Here is a 22,167-nt window from a genome sequence, read left to right as displayed (position 1 = left end):
TCCATCGTCGTGTTTGGGATCCATCCATCCATCTTCTAATCACCGTTTTATCCACCGTAGCGGGGGTCACGGGGAGCTGGAGTCTATTCCAGCTGGTTTACGACGCCAGTGCACTGCAGAGCTGTTTGGGATCCCTAGATGATAAATTGATGGAATTATGCCACAAGCATGATGACATCATTTAATGAAATAAAAGATTGAATGAAACATGGAGGTGGTGAAGAAGTGGTCATCCATAGGTTTTCTGAAGAACTATGGTAGTGTGTTGTGATATTGTAATAACTCCACACTTATGGAGACCAAAAATCCTCTTAATACAAGGTTGTAAAAATGTTTATTAAACACTTACTTTCACTGTGGAGTAAGATGCCTGTGCACAACATTCCTACATGCCTGTTCAAACCCTTTTTTTTCTATTTTACCCAACATTGGCTGGAGCGTGCCTTGGTAGTGAAGGAGAACAATGAGTGATTGAAAAACTAAAATATTTCTCCTAATCTACACAACACAAAAAGATTCAATTTGATCATTTTTGTTTGTGTAAATATACTATGTATAACATATTAGCATTAAAATTTTAAAATATTTCTTGTTATCGAAAGGAAGGTGATTTTGAGCAGTTTTAAATGTACAGTTAAGGATTTACACCTGGAGTTCACAGAGTTTCTAGAGAAACATAATTTTAACATGGTTATTCTACCATCCATTAATAATGCTTGATGCTATTGCAATAGCTTTTGGTGCCTAACATTAAAACTATGTCCAGAAAGGTATTTACCTACAGTTAGTATTAGCAAAGAATCGTGTTGTCTCTCCTACCACAACATAATGAAAACTGGCAGAGAAACAACAACCCTAGATTTCTGAGATCTTTTTATTCCAAACACAGAGACAATAAATGATTTTAAATGATTTTATTTTTAAACTGTTCTTAAATTCTGCCACAAGCAGTTGGTTGATATTTTACATGTGAACATTTATACGACCCCAGGAGGAGGACATGCTTTTAGTTGCGTCCCATTGTTTGCTAGTTTGTCAGTGGCGTTATACAAAAACTACTGGACAGACTACATGAAAGAATCTTGCTGGAGCAGTGGGTCCTGGTCTAGAATACTCCAAACCTTTCTCCTTCATTTTGCTCGATGGAATCTTTTCCAAAATTATCATTCGTTTTTTTAATGAATGATGCATTGATCTTGATGCTTAAAAATAATCAGGCAGTCAGTGTCTAGGAAGTCATGAAATGTGATTCATATGCAAAAATCAGACCATCTGATTTAATAATAACAAGGTAGTCACAGACTTCAACATCCCGCGACACCCCTGAATTCTGATTTTCCCCTGACCTACTAGCATAGGTCAAAGATCAAAACTAGTGCTCTGACCTACTGTCATTGTCTATGGCTTTACTCACACTGACCTTGTCTCTCGTCTTTCTATCTTATCCAGTTCCTGAGTGTACAAATGTTGAAGTTTGACCTTGACCTAGTTTTCTCAAGGCCGAGTAATGTGCTTTTTGTTTCATCTTTCTATCTGCAACGGTCGCGATGATATTTGGTGGACGAACTAACGGACGGACAAACAGACGGACGACCACATAAACACTGACAAATACAATACATCAACGCTCTGAAGCGGGACGTAATCATCTTTTCATTTCATAGTGTGTAGTCTTCCCTGGAATCATGGTTACAGAGCTGGGAGGCTGCATTTGGGTAAAGATGGATTGGCTTAATGGGTGCATTTGGGCCGTGGCAGAGATGTGCATTCTTCTTAGAGCCATTCTGGTTTCACTGTGTGTTGTATTATTACTGTTTTTAATACCCTGAGGGTCCATACTAGCATTATTTAAATTTAAATGGATTTTGGTGCAACAATGAAAGTCATGAGTCTCACTGTGTTATAACAATGAACCACTGAAATATACAGTATGAATATGTAGACAAAATTTGAAATGTTTTAAGTGTGATAATTATTCTCTCCACCTTCAAATATGCATTTTGCTCATGGAGTTCTTGGCAAGCCACGAAAAACATGATTAAGGACTGGATGGAGGTTACAGTGTGATGGCAGGCTCTCAGGCAGAAACAACACTGCTAAAAGAATTAGCTCTAGTTATTCTCAATGGCTGTAATGAGCAGCTTTGTGCCTAACTATAGAGGGAATTCAGGAATATCAGCCTTATGTTGGTCATTTGTGTTCTCGTTCAAATTAAATGTTCTTATTGGCTAAAGCTCTTCATTGTTTTCCCTAAAGACAGGAAACACTGATAAGTCTGTGGTGGTGAAACCAAACTGCCATGTGCACAGAGCAGCCCCAAGTATTTTTAGAACGCAGTCCTCCACTGCCTAAAGCCAACCCTGGAGTAGTTAATATGCAGCCCATGTATTCCAGGGATTGAGTTACATGAAAATAGAGAGGTGAGGCAGAATCCCTCAAGAGCTGATGTGTGGTCAATGCACTGACAGAACACACACCTGTGAAAAGTATTTGTCACAACTAAACAAGATATGGTCAAATTAGAGGAAATGGATGAAACATGACAAAATGATTCATTTAGTGGTGCTTTACTTTTTAAAAAAATGAAATTATGGACTGTCAACATTTCGTTTCAAGGGTTTTCATTCATGCTGTTGAAGCAAACAGTTACATTAAATGTAGTTTAAAAACAAATGTGTTTTCAATACATTCTTTGCAACCGCAAGAAAGGCCTGTTTGTCCATATGGACACACCTCTATGAGCCTAAAATAATCTTTTCACAGAAGAGTGAAAACGTGTAATAGAAGTCTGTTTTTCCTTAGACATCATTTTGTTTTCTTGCTTTTTGTCTTTTTGGTCTTCACTCCTGATTTGGCGGCATCATCCTGTGAAATAAGAGGCAAGAATTACAGAATGAACAGACCATCACTTCTTACTTATCGCTATATTCAGTGGTGCCAAAGCCTCTTCCATGTTTAACATATGGGCTTTAAAAAAGCGCCCACAACTCGGTTCTTTCAAAATTATTGCCTGAACTCAAGCTGTGCCTCACTGAAATGTGCAAATTGCTGATTGACTGACCCCATGCTGTTTCAATGTATTGCAATAATTGCATCAAACTAACCATTGCATTTTTCAGCACTCTTATGAAGCATCTTCAAATAATTAGTGCTCTGACAATCCCTGCTGTCAACTAGTAGTTCAACAACTTGGACAGAGAAAAAACAAATGATAATTTGTGCTTCACACAGGAGAGCGACAAAAGATTATTTTGCACGTCACATTTCATCTCATATGGACTTTTTGAAGCCCATGGCATCTTTTAAGTAGTCAGCCATCATTAGAATATGTTATTCTACTTTTGGATTGAAGTTACCTGGAGTTCAAACTGACACAGAGGAGTTGTTTTGCTGTTTCTGAGCGATAATATAGTTCAGAAACTGAGTAAACGTGTTTTTCGTATTTCATTTGTACAACAGAAAGCGTGGGTTACAGTCCACAGCGGGAACATTAATTTAGCCCTTTTTTCTTTTTACTTATTTAAAATAATAGAAATACTTTGAAGAGCTTAAGGCTGCAAACCTTGGTGTTCAAATTTTTCCTGACATCCCCAGCCAACAACAGCAGTGAAGAAACGCCACATTTCTTCACTTTTAAAAGCAGACAGTGAAGTGATAACTAAGTATGTCTTCTGTACATACTGTACAAGTGCAGACTGTAGATTTGTTATTCTGTATCTGACAACTTCTATCCTGTAAATCCAGTTTTTTCCCCCACTTTTAACAAACTGAATTGTGACGTCAAACCTACTGTGGATTTAAAGATAAACACAGCTGTCGATGTGAGGACAGCTGAGATGTATATCTACAGAATCTAGAACACAATGATCTCGCCAACAAGGAAGTAGTTTCATTAGCACTGCATTCCTTGTCATCAGCACTGCAGGACCTTGTCCAGTTCCTTTAAAAGAACCTGAGGCCATCCTATTTGATGGTGCAAGTAAAAGTCAAGATCAGTTTAATTTAATTAAAGGAGTTCTAAGGCCTTGGGAGAGATTTAGGCTCTATTGACTGCCTTTCAAGATGGTAAATACACCCAAAAAGTAGTAATCAGTCTGCATGTGTTAAGTTTACAAGTTAAAATTTTGTCTTATTTTCAAAGTTTTTGCAGGGTCAAGTAGTCCTGATCATGGGATCCCTTTGGTATTTCTGCTTAGCTACAGATTTAACGACAGAAAATGAGATACTACATCACAGACAAGAGATTGACTGACTAGATTGTGACTTTAAGGCCGTCTGTCCTGACAGTTGCCTCTAGTGAGCAATTGTTAAAGTCCAAGATTTACTTTCAGGGGGAACTGACAGTTTGCTGTCAAGATGTCTTCAAGTGCAGATTTTTGGAATGTGTTGACAGGGTTTTGAAGTCAGATCCATTTTTAAGAGTGGGTCTGCTGTGCCTTTAATCTATGTGTAGCAGTAGCTCAAAGGTCAATCACGTTATCATTGGAATAACTTTGCAGGACATTAAGATGACTTCAAAGTAGACAGGACCAAACTTCAGACTGCAGAAATTAATGAGAAAGTGTTTGATGTCAAGAAAACATTGTAACCGGACACTTCAGCCGATGACAGTATCCTTAATCCTTAGTTACAGTGGGAAGACAAAGCAAGTCCAAAAGACACGCTGTGTAATTATGATAAACCGCTGTCTCATCAGCCTGTAACTGAACGGTGTCAAAAGAAATCTGACTTTTAGACATTTGGCTGTGAAATAGGCAGAAAGACTTTTGGTTTCAGTTGATTGTAAAAAGAGCAAGAGTCAAAAAAATGACAAGACATCAGGTGTTTTCAAGGCTTAGAAAACTGAATCAAATTTGACTGATGGTGTGTCAGTGGAGGATGACAGAGTGATTCATAAGAGGCCAAAAGTGTCTCACCACGGAGCCAGTGTATCCCTCCTCTACCAGGATGTTTCTGGCACAGTTGTTGATGTGTTTGAAGCGGTCAGGACCTAACAAAATTCCTCCATACCATCGAGACACAACCACCATGACATTACGCACATCCAGAATCTATGATGAGATGGAAACACAACTTATCAGCAAAAGAAGGATGAATTTGAGAGAGCAGAGCAGGAGACAAACACAACACTGGAAGTGGTTCTCAAGCAGCCGATCACTTTTTATACCTGATGCAAAACAGTTTGGGTCAAGGTTAGTTTTACCTTAGGTTTTAAAAAGCTTTCACACAACAACATTTTGGAAATTATACCCAGTAACACAGATAGCAAAAAACCTACTCCTGCAAACATGTCACATGAGTAGTTGGAAATGCTCCCTTTCAATATGGACTCCCTAGAATAAGATTATGGCATTATTTTTGCAAATCTTGATCAGAGGAGTGTTAATAAAGTCAACAGATTCTACAGCACAGACACACCTGGACAGGCAAGTATTATCTCTCTGCTGCTGGACTGGCCGTAGTGTTCTGTAAGACTGGATTCATAATTGTCACGCACAAAGTAGGGCTGTTTTGTCATCATTTTTGCTCATTTATACGGAAGGAAGCACTTTCAAACATTTACAATCTGTTCGTCAAACTTTGCATTTCCAGTCACAGAACGTTGCTGTGGTGTAAATGTAGAGCCACAGTTCAAAAGTTTACTGTCACAGCCTAAAACTGTTGTTAATGTTCAACTAAATTTTCAATGCATTTTATTCAAACTTGATGTCATGAAACTCCTAAAATCAGTATGAATTAAACACTATCTGTAAAATATTGCTTTTTAGCCAAACTGAAACCACTGAAAGGTCATCCTTGACGAGCACTCCATTGTTGCCTCCAGTCATTCTTTCTGTCAGTCATACATCTGGCCAGTTTGTTGGTATTTTCATGTCCTTCTTGAGTATGTCCGTATGTTAGTGTGGGATGTCCTCATGACCTCTGCCTATGTGTTGGTTTCCACAGCAACAATATGCTGGCTGGCAGCTCTTGATGCCTTTAGCAGTGTCCTGCTAGGATTATTTTCCTTACAGCAATCTTCTCGCCCACCCTTGGTATTCCCTCATACAGGATCCTGTTGGTTACGTGTATCCTTTTGCTGATGTAAAGCATCTGTCTGCAAAATCTTGTTGTAGCACCCATCTATAGACTTCTGTAGGGTTGGCTTCAGGGTCCAGCATTCGCTGCCATAGAGGAGAACACGTTGGGATCCTGTTTTGTTATATGCATAGCCCGTTTAAACTGTCAGTTTCTGCTTCTTGGGGTCCAGGGGCTATGCCAGTAGTTTTTTCCTAACACAACAAACAAACTCTACTGCTGTGTAGAAGAAACTGAGTTTGATTTGGAGGGGGAGGTTGGCATTCCGTACACAGGTCATGCTGTTAGATCTTGCTCAGTTGAATTGAACCATGAGCCCAGTACCAGAAGTCCTCGATTTCAGCACAGTACTTCCTGCTGTTGTAAAACGTTGATGTTCCAGTGGAACGTTGGAGGTTATGACCTCGGTTTTCTTGGCATTAAGCCTAACGCCAACCTTGGCATTTTAGCACTACTCTGTTCAGTAGTTCTTGTGCTTGTTCTACATTGTCAGAGAGCAGGCTGCATATTCAATGTCTGTGAGAACTACTGTGGGGTGTCATCTCTACTTTCTTGGTGTTAGCATGAAGCTAACATCCTGTTCTCACCCACCAATTTCCTTTTTGAGTGTATAATCCAGGACTATCTGTCAGCTTTTCCTAACTTCTTAAAACATGTCCATTTTATAATGAACACAGAAAAATAGTCATTCAACATAAACCTTTACTAAATTCCTAGTAAGAAGCAAATATATAAAGTGTCCCAAAAGGCCAAACTAGTTCCTTAACATAAAGAGGAAGGTTTGGCTCTGCATGGCTACACACAAACTACATCTGTCACTTGAGGGGATATCTGGCTGCTGACACTATAAGTTTTTCCCTGGTCATCAGCTAACACTTCCACATTCATTGGCAGAAATCCGACATCTGAATGAGGATAAGGGGAAAACAGCTTGTGTAGAAGAATTAGAATAGATAAGAATAGATGAAGAAGAAAGCTCTTGACATGAAGTGCTCAGTATGGGAGAAGTGGGAGAAGTACAAGATTTATCAGAGTTGCTCCAATGAGCAGGAGGACAGTGAACTCCATGCTGTCACTTCATTTACAATATCGCAGGAAGTGACCTGATAGCATGTCTTTAACCTGCTCTCATAAACAGTATGTTCACATGGACCAAATGGAAATAATACGAAAGATTCTGCATTTGTCTGTTGTCGTTTACATTCATCTGAATGACAGCAACATTAGCATTAATTTGGCGCTGTGTTCCTGCTCTTCTGTCAAACCAAAGTATTTTTCTCCTTTCAGCTCTGTGAACAAGTTGAACAGTTTATCAGCTGAACACGATCTACTCTAGATGGTGGGGACCAAAACAGAGACACGTATTAACTGCGAATTGATATGTAAAAACATGACTGAGATAATTGAGACTGCACCAAAACAGTAAAACTAAAGATAATTAAAAATAAGATTCAATTTAGACGTCTCAACCCAAACAACAAAATACATATATTTTTCTAAATATCAGTTGTAAAGTTGTCTGCTGCCTGCACTCCAAAACAAAAGTGCTAGATGGCACTTGTGGTGGATTTCTTTTACTTTTTCCCCTTCTTTTTATTTTTCCTCTAAACAGTTTACTGTTTTAATTTGTGTTCCTCAGCATTTAACCTTCAAAATGTACATAAACAATTATAATCACAAGTAATTATTTAACTATTTATTTCATCTTTTAATTTATTCCACCCTTATTGTTAGAAATTACAAAAAAAAACCCATGGACTACATTCCCACTCCACTCCAGGAAGTTCTTCCTGTTTGTTATTGCCTGGTAATTGTTTGCCTGCGTCACAGAACCATTAGCATACATCATCGGCACTCATCCAGATTGTCACCAAATAACTGACTTGAGTGCAATCTTTGCTTCCCGTGTGGTCAGTGCGGCTGCCACCTAGAACCTTAATTCCCAACACTTAAAGTATAACTGCAATAGTATGACAGTCAATGGTTATAGAAGAGCCATTGACTTTGTTATACTATATTTACAGTAATAGATAACAGAAAAATGCCCTGCATGGGCCTGCAGCTGTGGATGTCCGTTCAAGTTCAGTAAATTTGGTGATTTGTGGTATAAGCTCTTTTGACTGCTACCTTTTTGCTGCGGATTAAACAAATCACCTCCAAGTTACTGAGCTCTCCTTGTTGAAATAAAATGTGCTAAGGAAACGCCTCAGCACTTTACAAAATGATCCACAAAGTTCACATCAAACCATGTTTAAGAAATAAAAGTGTCTAATTTGATTTGCCATTTATAGCTCAATAAAATCAAGCAGATTTAGTCGTTAACACACATCAGTCAGACAACAAAGTTTGGAAGACGGCAGTGGCTCAGCGGTAGAGTGAGTCTTCCAATATTTCAAGATCGGCGTTTCGATTCCCGCTCCCTCCCAAAATCACCTGAAGTGTGAGCTGACAGAAGGTGTCAGCTCACCTCTCGAGCACTGCCGAGGCGCCCTTGAGCAAGGCGTCGTCCTTTTTACAAATTGCTCACTGAAGGCGCACCATGAAGGAGCTGCCTGCCGCTTTACCTCCTGCATGTCTACAGGCCCCTTTTGTGTGTGTTATGGGCCTGTATACACTATACAGTATATGCATGTACCCACTAACCTGTGTTTAGAGTGGATTCTTAATTTCCCTATGGAGATTAAAACCGTTAATAAAATTTAAAAATTAAAAAAAAAAAAATGATGGAAATAAACACAGGTGTACACATGAATAAAAGATATCATAGAGATGATAAATAACTGCAGCTAGCTCAAATATTTATGATCAGGCTGTAATTTATTAACTGTGACAAATGTACAAATTCCTAACATAATACTGGTTTTAAGTGTTTTAAAGGTACAGAAATGTATATTAGAGGCGGCTGTTTTGGAATGTAAGACTATATTAGTCTAGAAGACAACTCCATTCAGCTCTCATGCAGCAGAGGACAATTTCTGGCATAGACACCAATCCAATGCACTATTTCACACTGATTTGAAATGGTCACGCTGGAACAGACGACTGTCGTCAGCTTATGAATGAGTATGGACTTTGACACGAGGCATGGATGTCATTTGGAAAAGCTTTAATACTATTTGACACCTACTGGTGATGAATATGGCAGGACTACCACGACCATCGTTTAACTTTCATTGCAGTGAACTTTTTTGTCTCTCAAACCTTTCCCTGGCCTCCATTTAGTGTTAAAAGAAAACAGAAAGGTGTGTGGGCATTTGCACATTTCAGTGTGATGTGGGTGTGTGTGTGAATCACATTGCCATCTGACAGCACAGGCTTATGCCTCTAAGAAACATGAAATGGAAAGATGAATAATTGCATGAACTTGCTATTGTAAACTACTTCTCTGGGAGGTGACAGAGTGGAAAATTTGTCAATATTAGTGGTGTGGGTTATAATGGTGTGGTCTTAAATCCATACAGACTCTGTGTTGACACAGGGTCAATAACCACACTTCATAACTTAACAATGCATATTAACACTCAGAATGAGCAATTTTACCATTTTCCACTCTCAATTTTACTTAATAAGGTATCTGTAAGGAAATCTGTAAAGAATTATGTGACCCATAAAAATGTATTATTTACTTCATGTACATGTGAAGCATGTTTCTTTGTGTTTCCAATCAAGTTTAAAATTGTTCTGCTCAGATATATAGCTTACTACAAGGTCAGTTACAAAGGTAATTGGTAGATTTTATTTCTAAAACAGTGTTTTAAGACATTTGCTGAATCGTTTTTTTAAAAAAGATGACCATTTGCTACTTTCAACTGAACTGGAAACTAGCACTGAACTGAATGTAAGGGGTCCTGGGAGACCGACACTTTAAATACAATTACTCAATCGTCAATCAAGTTTTATTTATATAGTGCTTAATCATGGCAGCAGACATTTCAAAGCGCTTTAACAGACAGAGAAACCCAAACTGAACCCTCCAGAGCAAGCATAAGCGACAGTGGCGGGGAAAAACTCCCTCGATGAGGAAGAAACTCCGGGCAGGACCCAGACTCTTTTGGGCGGCCATCTGCCTTGACTGGTTGGAGGGAAAGAAATCAAAGGAAGATAAGAACAGGGAAAGAGAAAGAGAGACAGAGAGAGAGTGGCAGATAGGCCGGATAGAGACAGTGTCAATGTGGTTAAGGTTATGTTTCCCATTGCTCAAGTCAAGGCACAATTACAGCTGCGTGGATGACTGTATGGCGGCACAGAGGAAGAAAGGAAGCAGAACCCCAGCCGATGGATAGATGGGGGTGATACTGGTGGATGGGAGGTGCAGGTCCACAGCAGATGGTCCACGGCGGATGGGTGGATGAGGGTCGGATCAGTACGGTGGCGCGGAGGAAGAAAAAAAAAGGATGCCGGACCCCAGCCGATGATTAGGTTAGCAGCATAACTCTAGATAATGAAATGTGTTTTTTGTTTGTGGGCCGACTACGGTCTAAGTCAGGTCAAATATTATGTAACAAATCGGATTACAAGTAAATGCCTGCAAAACTACTGAAATGACACACTATCAGAAGCTAGCATAGAGCCCACTCCGTCACTATGTGTCCTCAGTGAGGAAATATTATCTAGGTTTTTGTAAAAAGTAATTTGAGAGCAGAGCAGACACAAGTGTCTACAACCTGTGTCTGAAGTAAATATCTGAGGCTACAAACAACAAAGATCCAATCAATATTCTTTCCAGCAATCACCAAGTCTGCTTTGTCTGAAAAAGAGGCTTAATTCGCAGCACTGGTACTTAAAATATTCTGTCTGGACTCTGTTTCCCTTAATGCTTCCTCGCCCCTCACTCTGAATTAGATGTAAAGGTATCACATCTAATTCAGAGCTGGAGCTTGTTGACAGCGGCAAGATGAAACGAGATGGTTTCACTGAGTTGCATTTTGTTCTTTCGGGTTCCAATGATGTGTGTGTTTTTGCAACAGACGCGTCGCCTTGGTGAGAAAAACAGCAGCTTTTTCTGGTTAAATGAAAACTATTTTACACTCGGACTCAAGTCCATCTCCGTACTGATTCTTTTCGTAATGTAATCAGACATTTGGAAAAACAATCTGAGCCTGCCTCTGGGAAAAACAAAACCTATGGTGATAACACACACACACACACACACACACACACACACACACACACACACACACACACACACACACACACACACACACACACACACACACACACACACACACACACACACACACACACACACACACACACACACACACACACACACACAGAAACACTTAAAATATACAGATATACATTAAATGTGCATTCTGGAAAATAAATGTTTCTGGATGTTGGACATACTGAAAACTACATTATGACAAAATTACATAACCAAAAACAACTGATATAGAATGTGATTGCATTCTATATCAGTTGTTTGAGAAGTACAAAATTTCAAAATTGATTAATGTAAAGACTCAAGAAACTAAACCAGAAGTCTTTAAATGATAGTACATCCACAAAGGCCTCAAGTGGGTTTTCAAGTCGACGCTCTATTCCCTGAGAGACTTGGAGTTGAGTCGCTGTTCCTCCACATTGAGAGGAGCCTGTGGAGATGGTTCTGACATCTGGTCAGGAAGTCTCCTCGAGGAGGTGACTCCAGCTTCTCCATTTGGGAGGAGATCATGGGGAAGAACGAGACCTGGACCAACACGAACAGAAGAAATGAAGACGAAGACAAAGACAAAGATGAAGACGAAGACATTCTCTTTCCTGGTGTTTCATAGATTGAACCATGATGCCTCAGGGGGTCTGGAGAGAGGAGCGAGTGTCCATCCCTCTGCGATGGGGGGGGGGTATCACCACTCAGCTCTACCCTCCTCCTCCTCCTCCTCCTCTGCCAGCCTGGTGGGATAAGTGTGCCATCTTCTTCAGCCAGCGCCATCTGGATGCTGCCCACCTGGTAATGTCTGTGACCGATTCCATGCTGTCCAGTGGGACTATGCTCAGGAAACCCCTGCAACCAATTTCCACCTGAAGGTTCAGGGTTCTCCAGCCTCTCATGAACCTCTTCAGTCCTTTCAATTAAGAGTATCATCAGCTCCAGAGGGGCAGCCTCTTCCACTGTGCTTGACCAGTAGGATGTGAAGTCAAAGGCTGGTGTGGATTATTTCTTCTGGAAGATGGAGTTGCTTCTGAGGTTGACTGTCATTATCCAATCATTTGCCGTTGCAAGAAAAAACCCAGCTTCCATGTCTGCCTGACAAAGCTGATGAAGTAAAAATGTTTTACTTGGAACTGAGTAGAGTTTCGTTTCACTCCTTCAACCGTGTGATCATACTACCATCTGAATCTCTCCTCCATCAAGCTTAAATCACATGGCACCCTGATGTGTGCCTATTAGCTGGTGTCCGACACAGCAGGTAAGAGGGATTTCTTCTGACAGGAAATCTCTGGCCAGCTTTACATGTCACCATCATCAGATGGTAAAATATAGGAATAGAAAATCCTTATAATCTTCTAAAATCCAAAAGAAAAAAAATAACTAAAATTTGAATCAAAATTTAGACTTTACAAACTTAAGTTGTCTACATGGTTCTGTCCTAACCACTACATTATCCTATGTGAACAGTCACATGACTAATTGGGCACTTTACTTTCTGAAGAATCTGAAGAATCTCCTTACGGACTTAAAAAGGCAATCTGCAGCGAGTTTTTCTGAGAGGTTGGATACTGCCTTATTGTCATTTAATAATTTCACTATCCTATTTAACTTCTATCATGTCACTTTAATTCATCACACTAACAGAGATGGTGTACTGTTCACTAAATATCTTAAAACAAGTTAAAAAATGTTAATGTCATGTTGTGCAGTGTACAATTATATCAGTCTTTCTGGAACGCGTTCTTCACACATTTGTGTATTGTGCATCTAATTCATAAAAAATTACTCTCAAATACTGTAACACAGGCAGTGTGCCTTCGACTCGGAACTAAACTCCTGCATCAAAATTGAGAATACAGTATTTTCCCCTCATTGATCAGTTATTGTTATATTAATTTACTTCTTTGAAGAGGTAAGCAATTTACTTAAGAAATAATAACCTGCATTAAATGGAGTAATCTCCCCCCTGCCGCTGTCTCTCCATCGTCTTCACAGTCCTGCAGGAAGCTGTGCTTGTCCTCACAGTAGATCCTATGACAGACACAATCAGCACCACTTGGCATTAATGCTGTGAGAGGCTTCAGACGAACACCCTTTTTATGACAACTTTTTTTTTAAGTACTCCAAATGTCAACAGTAAAGAGTAGCTGGGTGGTACATCAGCAGCTCGAAATCAACTTCATTAGACTGCCCTTAAACAGTCTGCACACACAGGCACAAGGGCAAAACACATGTGCAGGAACGCTTCTATTCACACAGCACTATCCAAAAGCCTTCATTTTCTCTGGGGCTTTTTATGACCTTTAATAATGTAACATGCCCTTGAGAGAAGACATCTCCCGTGTTCCTCTCCACTAATAAGACCCGCTGTAACACTAACCTCAGGGTGTTGGCACACTCTCTAAACAAATTCATTACAGATACTGGATTATAGATAATTATTAGCACATATTACCATCATCCAGATATCAAATTACATTACTTACCTGTAAGCATAAATATTATGAGTGGCACTAGCAATCTTCTTGTTTTCATACAGCTTCTGCAGAACATTTTTCACCTGTAGTAGACAACAGGAAACAATGAACACCATAACAAACTGCTTAATTTTCACATTGCATTTCCTCAACTTCAAATAAAACTATAGTGTAAATAAAACTCTTAAAATCATACACGCATTTGTCACTGTTGACATTGATAACTATTTGAGTACAAGAGTCATGTGAGGTTGTTGACTAATCCACAAGACAACATTTCTCAACCTTTTATGAAGAGAAATAAATTTCCATCCTAGAAACAAAACGGAGATTGCATGTTTTAATACAGAATCTGTGTTTGAACGGTATGTTTTGGATCAAGGACTTTTCTGCATCTCCACCTTTATTCAAATGTTTCAATTAATTGCCGCTCCCTCACTTAGTCAGCTAATCATTTTTCCATTTGCTGCAGCTCATGAAAAGATCTGTTATTGATTTTTAACTACAGGTGTGGATTTTTCTTCCTGAGCATACAGGTTTACAAGTCAGCCTTCATGATGTTTGAAATTCATTAAACCACTTGTATTACACATCATGCTATGTGTTTACTATTTTTTCATTACTCAACGTTTTTTGAGTGGTTTCCAATAAACTCAATTCATCATGATGATAAATTAAACTACTTTACATTGATCCTTGGCAGGGAGATTTCAGGTAATCAATAACTTATACTCTTATGCTATGGGTCTGATTGAAAATATTTCAACAGCATAAAAGCGCTGACAGAACTGAAGTGAAACTTTCATTTACAATATTCTGACAAAATTAAATTCACAGAACACAAAACATTAGAGATCTTAGTTAATAGTCATATTCCAGGTGTAATAATACTCATTCAACCCGGTGACTAGAATCTAATAAAAACATACAAAAAACTAAAAAATTGCATCAAATTTCACAGATTACTTTAGGAGTACAGTCCAAAAGGTTTATCTCTTCAAGCCTAAAATTGCATAAGGTCTGAACCATAAAACAACGCTGACACAAAAAGGATGTACGTCACATTTGCAGCAGGTCAGAGCAGCTGAGTTCTCTACAAAGGACAAAAGGCTCTTGTCATGAAGTGGTTGAATCTGAGGCTGCTGTCCTCAGGAAAAGCAGCATTTTATGTCAATGACCATCAGCAGACAAATTGGGAAATATATTTGGGTTATACTACAGTATTTTGAAATGCTTGCAATACATTACAATTAAACATACACGTTATAATACAGTCAATATGAATTAAGTACATCTTTAATTTACTCTAAGTGGAGCAGCTTTCTGTTGCATCTTTTGTAGAACTGAATGCATCAAGACGATCATAGGAAAATACTTAAATGCTGTGCAGGCATCAGTCTATTGGGTACATATTTTTGCGTAAATAGTGCTTCACAGTCAGCAGAAGCCTTGAAGACTCTTCAGTAAGTTGCATGATAAATAGAGAGTGAAAGAAGCCCTCAGGAATGAGACATAATTTTTTTATTTTTGAAATTACTGATCAAAACTGCACATGTATACAATCTCCTCTAGTCATTTCTACTGAAACTTGTCAATTTATTTTTCACTTGTCTTAATGGTCTGAGAAGAGTTTTAACTGTCTCATTTCAAAACGATTTTTTTTTAGATCTTTGCTGAATTTGTATTTGCTGTTTTTCAACTTAAAAAATCAATTGAGCAAGTACAAAAAAAAATCCAATCTTGTTTTTGCTCCAATTACTGAGTTAAAAAAAAGATTTTTCTAAAAAAGAAAAGGTTTATTTGTCTGTCACGTTGTTAGCATTTGTTTAATCTCTGTTTCAGAGTCTCAATTACAACACACTCTGAAATGATAGACAAAGCAATGTCGCAGATGTTACAAATTTTTGAAATTATGCAACTGGCACCCCGGTTGCAGTAATGTCCACCTCAGTGAGTAGAATATTGATTTCATGAACGTAGGCCATCTCTCATGCTGCTTCAGAGCATTTGGCACAACATCCAACTGGCAAAAGATGAGAGCCCCCTCTAGCCCAGGACCACAACTGGCTGATTCACCTGAATGATTGACAGCTGGAGCAACATCCAGTTTGCACAACCAAAACATTTCTGCAGAAACTGTCAGACAAACATTCCCTGGATCCTCATCTGCGTGCTCGTCATCCTCACCAAGGTTTAAACCCATCTGCAGATCGTCGTAACTGACTTGAGAGGGGAAATGCTCAGGATGGCGTCTGGCACTTCGACAAAGTTTTGTCTTCAGGGATGACTCACAATTTACACTGTACTTGGCAGATGGCAGGTGGTATGGTGCCATGTGGGCGAGTGGTTTACTGATGTCAACAATGATAAGAGTGCCACACGGTGGTGGTGGGGTTATTGTATGAGCCACATGCTATGGACAACAAACGTGAAAATTCAGTGAAAATTCACTGACAACATATTGAGGCCCACTGTTTGCGGTCATCACCTGCATGCTGAGCATGGTGATGCAAGGATGTGATGTCTGGAATTCCCTAAAACCTAACAAAAGCCCAGTTCTTCCATAGACTGTTTATCCACCAGAATTGACACCAATCAAACATGTTTGGATCGACAACAATCAGCTCCCGTCAATATCAAGCCACTGTGGCATGTTTTATGGCAGATGCACCTTGTTTTTATTGATGTTATTGAAACTCAATTTCGCAATGTATTTCCCACAAACAAAGATAAATTAAATAAATTTAGCACGTTCAATAAGGAATTGGTGATTAGATGAACATGAAATGATTTAGACCAATGAGAATGCTTGCAGCATTTCACTTCATTAATTCACAGCAAACACACCAGGGTTCAGGGGGGCTATGCATGGTTCATCATCAACAGTTCAGCTGAAAAATTATTTCCTGTTGCCATCTCTTTTTATGAACTAGCATTCACAATGACTAACCTGCTCAACTCCATGAAAATGAGTTAAATCACACCAGCTGCTACAGTTTACCTCATCAATGCATATCTGTATCCCTTGTCATGTCAGATCCATAATTCAGTGGCTGATAAATGTCGGTTTTTGTCGAATCAGCATTTTGACATGTTACACCTGCCAGGTGAAGGGATTAATTTAAATTAGATGGATTAGCTCAAAGTGTGAAAAAGCCTTCTATGTGCACAGAAAAATGCTTTAGTCCAAATTTTGAAAATTGGAAGAGAGATGAAATGTTGTGCTCATGTTTTTGTTCAAAGTAAAAACATGGCAGTCGTGTTCTGTACCTGTCTGGGAGTCACCACGGATGCAATGTGAGGCTGGAAGGTACTGCGTCGGTCTGTGATGGTATTTCCGTGTTTTATAGGAGGCAACTCTTCATCTACAGGAAAATTTTTATACGTCACACCTCAGGATGTATTTTTGTGCATGAAAGTCTGTGAAACTCTTAAGAGTTGTACCATATGCATGCTCCATGAACAGTTGTGGATCTTCAGTGTTCAGTTTAAAGGTACTGAAGTCTGGCATTTCTTCCTCACCATCCACTTCCTCCTCTGCCGTCATGTTCACTTTTTCTGGTTGATCAGCTGTAAACAGACACGACAGAATATTTAGCCCCACTCAATAAGCACACAAGTTTTTATTTTTAATCCTAAAACCTGAGAAAGGTCTCCAGTGAGTTCTCTCCAAGTGAGTCGGCATGTCATTAAAATGACACATACTGAGCAACTTATTAACAAATTAGCATAACATGACATTCACATGGTATCATGACCTATTATATTAAGACAGACAATTAATAATATATGATGCCAATTACTGGAGTCTGACTGATATTATATTTTTGGGACCAAAGAAGACTCTGACATTAAATTTAATAAGGTTTAGACAACTGTGACAAAAAGGAGAACCATGTAATTGAGAAAGGTTTGAGCCCAGAGTTGTCAAGGTGTTTTTGCAGAGATGATCACAACACATGAAGAAAGGAGCTGGTGTAGGAAGCGACTGTACATGATTTAATGTTTTTAATGAGTATTAGGCACTGTAATCTAATGCAGAGGGTCGGGACGAAGCTGAAATTAGTCCCATGTTGTTATGGAAACAAAGGTGTGCTGTGTGTGAACATTTTCTAAAATCAGATGATTTTCAATGTGTAGCTTGGTGAGAAAACACATTTTCATACTTAATACTGTACTTTATTAAGGAAGAACCCAGAGACTTTACCAAATGCTGAGTTTCCTAAAAATATTTCCAACAGTTTTCTCCACTTTGTGATTGTGGGTGTTTTTAACTTTAGTTCCGTCCTTTGCCTTACAAAAACCACTCTTGCAATGTGTCGTAGACCATTGTCGATGTGGATTGTGAAGCAGCCTCCTGTTAACTTAGCTAAATTTGACTGAATCTGAGAGGACAGTTTATACCAGCACACTAAAGAATTCATCCCACTGCTCCTGCCCTCGGTCATATCATCAGCTAGAAAGCACTGGATTGCACACCTCCACCAACACCACCACTCATTTGTTAAAGCAATGCACCCTGGCCATAGCATACTCTATATTATGCTCCCATGATCAGACATTGCCACATGCCAGATTAAGTCACACCACCAAATTCCATAAACCTGGAATCCTCTGCTTGTCTTTCTTTCTCCTGTATAAAGAAAGTTGTTGCTTACGTTACTTTGATTATTTCTGTTTCAGACACACTGAATGTTTGTGAATGCATATCATACACATGAAACTGTCTCCAGTGTTTACCTGCTTATCAATGAACATCGGGGGAAAAAAACAAGCTGCCCATGGAGCAACTTTCAGGTTAATCATCCGAATTTTGATCAGTTCGTCACAGGGCCAAATAGAAAGACAAACAACCATTAACACGCATTCTAGCTTATGAAACATTTAAATCATAATTTCACCCATATTACATGTTTTGCTTACTGCAAGAAGCTGGAAAACCTGTGGGGAGCCCAGGCAAATATGGAGAGAACATTCAAAATCCACACAGAGAAACTCCAGGTATCCATGTGGCTTTTCAAGCCAGGAACTTCTTGATATGAGGCAACATGTTACCCACTGTGCCACCATGATGCCCACTGGGACGCTGTACAAAATGTAAAAAATGTATCTAATGATTTGCAAATCATTGAATGCCCAAATGTATTTCACAATAGGGTAAGAGATAACATTTAAATCACTGAAACAGAAAAATGGAATAGTCTTTCAACATGCTATTCTCATGATTGAGCGCCATATAAATAAAACTTGATTGATTGATTTAAAATTTGATGCCAACAACACATTTGAAAAATATCGGAACTACTCTCGACACTTTAAGTGTTTGGGAACTGAGGGCAGCAGTTAAGGCAAAGTCACAAATGGACGGGTTACCCATTCTTGACTGACGTAGGAATTCATCTACTCAAGCCAGGCCAGTTTATCACCCGGACGCTTTTACTACAGCCATGTTGTTGTAATTCATGCGAAATGTGGTTTGGCAACACATTGCTTCAATAAGGAAGACCTTATCAAAAAAGGCCACTGTCCACTTGACAACACCTGTTACTCCAAACCTGTATATATAAGCAAACATGCTGCCTCCTGAAAGGTACAGGTTACCCATTCCATGTGCACTAATGCATCCTCAGGCAATCATGGACGCTGGTTTTTGAACTGTGCGCTCATCACATCCTGTATAGTCCCTCTCATCTTTAGCCGGGAGGATGCAGAGTCCATGACGTCCAAAGGTGATTTCAAAATTTGTCTCATAAGAACACAGCACACTCCACCTCAGTCTTAACTGAGCTTGGGTTCAGTGAAGAGAGCAGCAAATTCGTATCTGACTTCCATAAAGTTTGTCTTTACACGATAAAGTTTCAGCTATCATTTGTGGAGCAGCGACAATGTCAGTTCACAGACAATGGCTTTTAGAATACTTCATGAGCCAATCAGTGATATCAATCAGAATAATGTCTGTTTTCAATGCAGCAATGTCACAACAGAATAACATCTGTTTTTAATGCAGCAGTATTTAAGAACAAGGAAGATGTGCAGAGTTGTGGTAACTAAGGAGGAATAAAGCTGATGAGCTATACAATGAAGTTATGGGAGAGAGTAGTGGAAGCTAGACTAAGGGCAGAAGTGAGCATTTAGAGCAGCAGTATTGTTTCTTGCCAAAAAAGAGTACTACAGATGCAGTATTTGTTTTGACGATGTTGATAGAGAAGTACAGAGAAGGCCAGAGGGAGCTGCATTGTGTTTTTGTAGATCTGGAGAAAGCTTATGACAGGGTGCCCAGAGAGGAACTGTGGTATTGTATGAGGAAGTCAGGAGTGGCAGAGAAGTATGTTATAGCAGTGCAGGACATGTATGAGGACTGTAAGACAGTGGTGAGGTGTGCTGTAGGTGTGACAGAGGAGTTCAAGGTGGAGGTGGGACTGCATCAGGGATCAGCTCTGAGCCCCTTCTTGTTCGCTATGGTGATGGACAGGCTGACAGACGAGGTTAGACAGGAATCTCCATGGACTATGATGTTTGCAGATGACATTGTGATCTGTAGTGAGAGCAGGGAACAGGTGGAGAGGTGGAGGTTTGTCCTGGAAAGGAGAGGAATGAAGGTTAGCCGCAGTAAGACAGAGTACATGTGTGTGAATGAGAGGGACCCAAGTGGAAGAGTGAGGTTACAGGGAGAAGAGATCAAGAAGGTGGGAGATTTTCTGGGCTTGCACTAGGAGGTAGCCAATGCGGCTCAGTGTAAAAGAATTGAGCAAGCCACAAAAAGCCACATTCTGTGTTCAAGACAGCGCGCAGCGTGCAGACGACCAAAGCTTATTGTGGGGGGGACACCCCCACAGGGGGGTTCCGGGGAGCCTCCCCCGGAAAAGTTTTTAGAAAATGGGGTTGATAATTGATAATATCTTTCATTTACCTTCTGATCGGTCTGTCACCACTCCTACCCCCTCTCAGCATTCACCATTTGTTGTTCAATTAGATTTTAACGCAAAATCTACTATAAAACACTCTATTCTCATTTTCTTTCGATCGATCGTCTTCGCGTTCTTGTACACCAATTTGCGGGTTTAGCTTGTAAAAAGGAATCCTTTTTTTTTTCATTTGACGAGAGGAGGTCATGACCCGAGTGCATATTTAATGATCGGAAGCGTTCGGGTCACTTCGGCTATTTCCGTCAGCATGCGCACTGACGAAAAAGAAGAAAAAGATGCGCACCGTCTAGCGAGATAAAAAGTTTGCTTTCTTATGTTATCGCTTGGGGATTATCACGAGTCCAAAAAAGTTGTAAGTTTTAGCCTTTTTTTCCGAAAAATAAGAACGCCACTGTGGCTACACAGGCTAAAAACCTTGTAGCCACTCTGGAATTTACTCCGCCTATGGCGAAGTGGCGAATGGCTAGCGCAGGCCCAGATTTTAAGTACTTAGGATCAACAGTCCAGAGCAATGGAGAGTGTGGAAAAGAGGTGAAGAAGCGTGTCCAGGCAGGATGGAACGGGTGGAGGAAAGTGTCAGGTGTGATGTGTGATAGAAGAGTTTCAGCTAAAATGAAAGGAAAGGTGTACAAAACTGTGGTGAGACCAGCGATTTTGAGTTTTGAACTGCCGGGCAGGAGGCCTAGAGGAAGACCAAAGAGGAGGTTTATGGATGTAGTGAAGGAGGACATGAAGGTGGTTTGTGTGAGATAAGAGGATGCAGAGGACAGTGTTGGATGGAGGCAACTGATTCACTGTTGTACTCCCCTGAAGGGAAAAGCCGAAAGGAGAAGAAGAATGCAGCAGTGTCACAATAGAATCATGTTTGTTTTTAACGTAGCAATGCCGTTACAGAATCATTTCTGTTTTTACTTCAGAATCGTGTCTTTTTCCCCATCTTAGCTTCAGGAACAATAATTTCTGACCTGCCAACAGTTATCCTTATTGACAATGAGATTATCTACTATGTGTTCTTCTTTCAATTCATTCTGTTCCTATTTACATGTCACAGAGCTCCTCAGGTTTTTTGGAAATGGGACTATACTTACTGTAAGTAATAATGGATCTCTTGCATTGATGCAAACACTGCAGCAAATAAAGCAAACTGTTTTCCTTTTTTTATTCCGACAACACAGCTTAAACACATATGGTATAAGGACTATTGCTCAGACAACACAGCTATTTACACATCCTTAAGGCTTTGGATTGTGAATGGACAATAATTATATAGTGCTTTTCTAGTCTATCGACCACTCAAAGTGCTTTATAAACATGCCACATTCTCTCTCTCTCTCTCTCTCACACACACACACACACACACACACACACACACACACACACACACACACACACACACACACACACACACACACACACACACACACACACACACACACACACACACACACACAATGATGGTCGAGGCTGCCATGCAGGCTGGGAGTCTTGTATTTCTAATCAAAGCATACCACAATGCTTTTATGCTCACCCAGTC

At 39.7% G+C, this 22,167-nt stretch overlaps 1 protein-coding gene across 4 annotated transcripts in view; it reads right to left on the bottom strand.

Annotated features, from left to right (window-relative positions):
- Window positions 1–960: 960 nt before the first annotated feature.
- Window positions 961–22,167, bottom strand: part of impact (impact RWD domain protein) — a 28,641-nt gene continuing 7,434 nt past the window's right edge. The window contains exons 6-11 of one of the 4 annotated variants that reach the window (XM_068319522.1): window positions 17,152–17,277; window positions 16,978–17,072; window positions 13,717–13,790; window positions 13,171–13,261; window positions 4,917–5,051; window positions 961–2,865 (exon numbers count right to left, since the gene is read on the bottom strand). In XM_068319522.1, the coding sequence (XP_068175623.1) occupies window positions 2,806–2,865; window positions 4,917–5,051; window positions 13,171–13,261; window positions 13,717–13,790; window positions 16,978–17,072; window positions 17,152–17,277 (581 nt within the window). In that variant the 3' untranslated portion in view covers window positions 961–2,805. Of the gene's footprint in view, window positions 2,866–4,916; window positions 5,052–11,467; window positions 11,768–11,788; window positions 12,586–13,170; window positions 13,262–13,716; window positions 13,791–16,977; window positions 17,073–17,151; window positions 17,278–22,167 lie in introns of those variants that run through there. The other 3 variants (XM_068319523.1, XM_068319524.1, XM_068319525.1) reach the window with 3 other exon arrangements.

This window comes from Antennarius striatus, chromosome 7 (assembly GCF_040054535.1).
Source record: "Antennarius striatus isolate MH-2024 chromosome 7, ASM4005453v1, whole genome shotgun sequence".
NCBI classification, from domain to species: domain Eukaryota; kingdom Metazoa; phylum Chordata; class Actinopteri; order Lophiiformes; family Antennariidae; genus Antennarius; species Antennarius striatus.
Note: the sequence above shows the minus strand (reverse complement) of the source record. Positions and strands in the feature narration are given on the sequence as shown.